Genomic DNA, 6,090 nt, shown 5'->3' on the forward strand with positions numbered 1-6,090 from the left:
GAATATAAAATAATATCATATTTTATTTTAGAAAATTAGTTTAATCCAACTCAAACTTAAATATAAAAATATTAACATTCTAGATCAAATCGAGTAAATTTATTAAATTCAGATCAAATATTTGTTTGAGAGAGATTCATTAGAGTCGATTGCATTACATATCCCTAAATTATAATTATAATTCTCCATTAGTCCTTAAACTTTTGAATATTTTAATTTCATTCTTGAACTAACTTTTTTAAATTAATCCTTAAAGTTTGGAATATTTTAATTTCATCCCCAAACTATAACCCTTATTTTACATTAGTTCCCAAACTTCTAAATATTCCATTTTCATTCTCAATTTCATATAAATGTGTAATCACTTTCAATTATAATATAACATAAATTCTATTTTTTTCAAACATATATAATATGGTTTCGCCTAACAATGTTTTAACACGAGATGTGATTAGTATATACATATAATTTAGGATGGAATTGAATTGTTGAAAAAGTTTGGGTAATTAAGGACAGTTTGGGGGTGAAACAAATCATCCCATAGATCAAATATTAATAATTAAATTAAATATATATTTAAAAATAATATTGGGTGAACACCTTATTAATGTGGTCTTTTTGGGATTTGATGCGTATAGAATTAAAAAAGGTCGAATTCAAATAACTAAACATAGTAGTATTTTAAAAGTACAATAAATGATTTAATTAAATTTAATTAAAGCTTAATTTCGTCAAAAATGGACTCCCATTGTCGTTGAATGACATTTAAAGCTATAGATAGCATGAGACTCTAACTTTACGAGTTTCGATCCGATTAAATTAGGTGGATTTTAAAAAGAAATAGATTTAAATTAATTTTTTTAAATATAATATTCGAGTTAAATCAGATACAGATTTAAGATAAAAAATATTCAACTCAATCTGATCCAAAAAATATAATTTTATCTTACATATTTAAAAATAATTACTATAATAATTTTATATATATTATTTTTTAATTAAATCATTATTATTTTTCAATAAAAAATAATATTTTTTTATTATTTTTAATCTAATTAAATTTAATTTAGTTTTTATCTTAAAAATTAAATCAAATTCAAATTGAATAAAATATATATATTTTTTCGAATTAGATGACTAATATAAAATTTCCGATCCAACCAACTATTACTCATCCCGATTTAAAGCTAATCAAACACAAATTAACTGTATCCAGTACGATCTTATCTATAAAATAGTCAAAAAAACCAACCAAAATATTTTAATAATATATAGTTTTTGCAAAAAATATCTTATAATTTCCATCAAATTGAGAAGAAAAATAAAGGGGAAAATACACTATTTCCTTTCACTTAACAAATTTTTGTCAGTTAAAAAATTAGTCTCTAAAATCCTAATTATTTATTTATTAAAATTTTTATTTATAGTTATTGATTTTTCTTCAAATCAACAACGACAACGCTGACATTATCTGTGCTATGTCTAGCCAGGGCCAACTTGGTTAACAAAATGGAGGCATCCCAACACGCCTTGTCGGAACTCTCGGCTAAGCCGCTACCGCGAACCGCCGTATCACTATACGGTAACATCGGTGGCGACGCTGGCTTTTGAACGCGTAAACACATACGCGCCACCCCACAAGCTGTTTCGTTTGTCACCACGTCCCACAAGCCGTCGCTTCCCAATATTAAACATTCATCTTCGCTAGTTCTCTCCGTTATTGTCACCTCCGGTTCCGGTATGACGAACGGCTTTAAGTAATTATCGCCTAATAATTAAAAACAGAACAAAATTATATTAAAAATTAAAAATTAAAAGGAAATTAGTTGATTAATTATTAATTAATTTTTTGAAAATTACCAATTGCTCTAGACATGGCTAATACACCAAGAACTCGAGGGCCATCCCAGTAAATAACTCGGCCACCGGCTTCTTCGATTCGGAGCAGCTCGTCGGGTCGATCCGGCTGCGAAAATTGAAAATATCAAAAATTAAATTTATGATTGATTTATGGTTTTTTTTAATTTAATGTTTTAAGCTTAAATTAATAAAATAATTTAATACCTTGTGATCGTCGGAGAGGGGTTGAGCGGTGCCGTTTCGGCACAAGACGGCGCGGGAATCACCGCAGTTGGCAATGATTATGTAATCCGGCGTGACAAGAGCTACGACGGCAGTGGATCCAACGGCGTCGCACTGAGGAGTTTGGAGTTCGCATCGGCAGTTCGAATTCTCTTCGGCTACAACCATCGATTCTTGAACTTCCTTATCCATCTTGTCAAAGCTTCGCTCCATCGTTAGCTTCCAGTCCACCGTCTTTCCTCCGCCGCAAGCTTCGATTTCTTCTTTAACAATCTCATGAAACCGATCTCTACACTTCATCGCAACCTAAAAAGATGACAGAAATCCCAATATAATTAAAACTAGATTCAAATTTTACGTAATAATTTCAAGTCAAAATGAGTTTCGTTTCGTTCAGTACATGAGAGCAGCCATGGCCGTCGAACACGCCGAAAAAGTGAATATCCGACGAGATTTCAGCTTCACAGCTGAGTTTACACAACGACGGATGAATCGAAGCGGCGTCTTCCATATCCCGCCGCCTTCCACAAACAGAAGTCAAACCGAACTTCGTCAGCTCCGTTCCGTTCTCTAAACCTACTATTCCATTACAATTTAAGCTTCCATTAATTTCATGATCTCCGTTAAGCTCGTTAGCATCCGAGTTTTCAATCGCGTAACGACTGTCACGAGGAGGAGAAACCGGGAGTACGAGATCGAGATCCAGCTTCTGACGTTTTCTACTGTTCTCCGATTGCATTGAAGCGGCGGCGTCGGAGATTAATTTAAATGGAAGAATGTCCATTCTCCGGCGACGAGAAGATTTCGAGGTTTGATCGACCGCGGCGGCCGATTCACTCTCGGCAACTACTCCACAGCAAACTCCGGCCATTTCAGAGATTTTTTTAACAAATTTTGTTTCAAAATCGAGAGATTTTTTTCTCTTTATAGAGATTTGAATTGGAAATGAAAGGACCCATGAAAATGGCGGATAATAGACCTTTTGTAGTGAGAGATTCGGAGAACTCTAATATGCACCTAGGGGCCACAATCGGAGTACGGGCAGGCTGCCCGTCGCTGTCGGGCAGGATGGACCTGACACGTACAGTTGGTGTGACGACGATTTAGTGAATTTGGAGAAGTCGATCTTCCACCGTCCGTTTTATCGGATCTGTTGAAATAATGACACGTGGTGGTGGCCTTGGAAGGTGGGAGTGGGGTAACGTGGGCCAATGATTGGGAGACACGAGCAGTTGAAGGACCTTACTTTACTGACACGCATGTGGTTCCGTGGGGACGACCCCGCTTTGTTTTTCTGTTTATTGCTTTTTATTTATTTTTCGGTAAAAATCAATTATAGGTCCCTGTATTGTTAATAAAAACAATATAACTATTCTATTATTTTTTCTCAATGTAACCCTCCGACTTAAAAAATAAATTTAATTTAATCCTTTGACTAATTTTTTGTTTATGACTCTTACGGTGATGATGTAACATTTCATTGTATTGACATGACAGTTTACTATACTAGCATGACAGTCTATTGTAGTTGATAATGTGATGTATAACATGACAAATAGCTAAATTGATAACTCAATCACAACATATGAATTACAATCACATCAGCACCGTAGACCGTCATGTCAATATCATAATAGTTAATAATAAAAAAATGTTGATCAAATGACTATATTAAATTTATTTTCTGAGTTAGAAGTCTACATTGAGAGAAAATAATACGAATGTCACATTATATTTTTCTCAAAAAGTACAAGGACATCTAATGTCATTTTATCTTATGTTTTAATAAATTTATAAAACAAAATAAATTTTTTAAGATATAAACACGTGGCGAGATCGTGTAATACGATAGCGAATAAGGGAAACAAATCTAAAACAGGGAGGCATTTAATAAGATTTTAGCTACGTAAACAGAATGAATAATTGTGGGACCACATGTCGAGGGTTCCTCACTCGATTAACTCCCAGCATAATATCTGAAGCCTTGATTTTCACCCCAGATATTCGACACGTGTCTTTAGCTGATCAGTATCGGACGGTGCACAACGCACCCCGTGCTTCTCGCTTTAACACGTTCCTAGCATTGCACTGTGAAGAATTTTATAATTTGCCGTCCTTCTCTGCAATTTGAACACGTAGCTTAATTTCCAATTACCTCCCCAATACTTTCCTAAATTTCAAAATCAGCCCTCATCCTTTTAATACAACACCTAAATCAACTAAACTCCTCATTCAGAAATTATACTCTTTCCGTCCCATTAACTATGTCCCAATGTTAATAAAATATACATTTTTAAGAGATAAAATTAGTCATATATAAAATAAGAGAGATGATAAAATTATATCTCAAAAAGTGATTTATAGATTTGATAAATTTATTTTGATAGATATAAAAAATACGAGTAAGAAAAAATATAAATATTATTATTTATTATATTTTTTTAATAAGTTAATTTGAATGAGACACTTTTAAAACTTAAAATATATTATTTTTTAACAAATTCACGATATCAAATTCATTAAAATATAAACCTAATAAAATTAGATTCACGAGTCGATTAGATAAAAGCCCACTTGAAAAAACTAAAAACTCAAAAAAAAACTAATTGTATTATTCTTTTTCTGCCCATGCAATCAAAAACTGATTATTTTTTTTGTACTAACAACAACAAGCAATATTCTCTTTGTAGCAGGTTTGAGAAAGCATCTGCGTCAACATGAATTAACGGATTTATTGGTCAACGACAAAATGTTGGTCAAAGAATCGTATTGAATTTTCTTTGAGATGAAGGACCACATTAAGAGAAAAATAAATCAAGATTACATTAGTTTTTTAAAAAGTACAAGGACTTCATGTATACTTTTATATTTAAGTAAGTTACGGATCCACGAGCAGGATAACAACCAGTGAAATGGTGCCACGTATAAGGACAGGCTTGATTTGAAGAATTTTATAATCTACTGTCCTTATTCGCAATTTGAACACGAAGCATAATTTCCCACTACATCCCCTACACTTTTCGAATTTTCACAATTGCTCCCTTGTACTTTATTATTTGGGTAAACAACGTTATGTATGGTAGACTATGCTAGGGTAAATTTTAAATAAATAACTATTAAAATTGCGTGTAAATAAAACTTTGTTTTTTTTACAGGAATTGAATGCCTCGTTAAAAACCCCCTTCTTGATTAAAGGAGCTTGTAGAAAAACTTCTTAATCAGCGGAATGAGGAAAAGAGTGCCTAAATATTTCATTAACCAAAAGAAATTACATAAGATACAACCAGATAAACACCCCCAACATAACCAAAAAACCAAAAAAGAACCGAAGACAACCTTATACAACATAACTAGCTTAGCCTAAACCAACTAAGCTACTAACACAGTATAAATTTTGGCTGAGCTATTAACCAATTTAGCAACAACAATGAAGACTTAACGGCTAAACATTTCATGGAATACAACAGAAAACAGTACAACCAAATGCCTGAAACAATCAACCAATCCCCTCCTTAATTAACTTGTCTACCTCCATATTACAAGACCTAGGAAAAAGCTCCAGCAAAGTTGGAGGGTCTGGATATGTAAATAAAACTTTGCCACTGATATATTAATGACTAGGGTAAATTGTACCATTAGTTACTAAATTTTAGGTTGTATATCGATTTAAATTTTAAACAATGTTTTTTTTAAAAAACACTTCAATTTTAGAATTGAACTTTAATATTTATTTCGATTAGAGCATTGAATTGTTAAGCCATTAACAACCGAATGACGTGATAGTTTGGTGCTAACGTGGAAGTTGACATATATCGATGTGGAAGCTATTCTTTTGTATAATCCTTTTCAACAAATTTTGAAGTTTTTCATCATTTGATTGTCGCAAAAATTATCATTCTTCGATATCTCTTGGGTCCATCGTAAGCAAAGATAAAGTCATCTCATTAGTCTATACTCCTACCACTTTACCGATTTAGTTTTTTTTCTTCAAAATCTCTTTAAAATTTA

General features: G+C 32.4%; 1 protein-coding gene across 1 annotated transcript; it reads right to left on the reverse strand.

The window, feature by feature from the left end:
* Positions 1-1,393: 1,393 nt before the first annotated feature.
* Positions 1,394-2,968, reverse strand: LOC120156349 (protein phosphatase 2C 37-like). The gene is made up of 4 exons (XM_039167671.1): positions 2,483-2,968; positions 2,065-2,388; positions 1,861-1,966; positions 1,394-1,768 (listed from the first exon to the last, which is right to left on the reverse strand). Exons 1-4 carry the CDS (start codon positions 2,951-2,953, stop codon positions 1,428-1,430), a joined length of 1,242 nt encoding a protein of 413 aa, XP_039023602.1. The 5' UTR covers positions 2,954-2,968; the 3' UTR covers positions 1,394-1,427.
* Positions 2,969-6,090: the final 3,122 nt, after the last annotated feature.

Source organism: Hibiscus syriacus, unplaced genomic scaffold, assembly GCF_006381635.1.
Source record: "Hibiscus syriacus cultivar Baekdansim isolate YM2019G1 unplaced genomic scaffold, ASM638163v2 tig00111215_pilon, whole genome shotgun sequence".
Classification (NCBI taxonomy): domain Eukaryota; kingdom Viridiplantae; phylum Streptophyta; class Magnoliopsida; order Malvales; family Malvaceae; genus Hibiscus; species Hibiscus syriacus.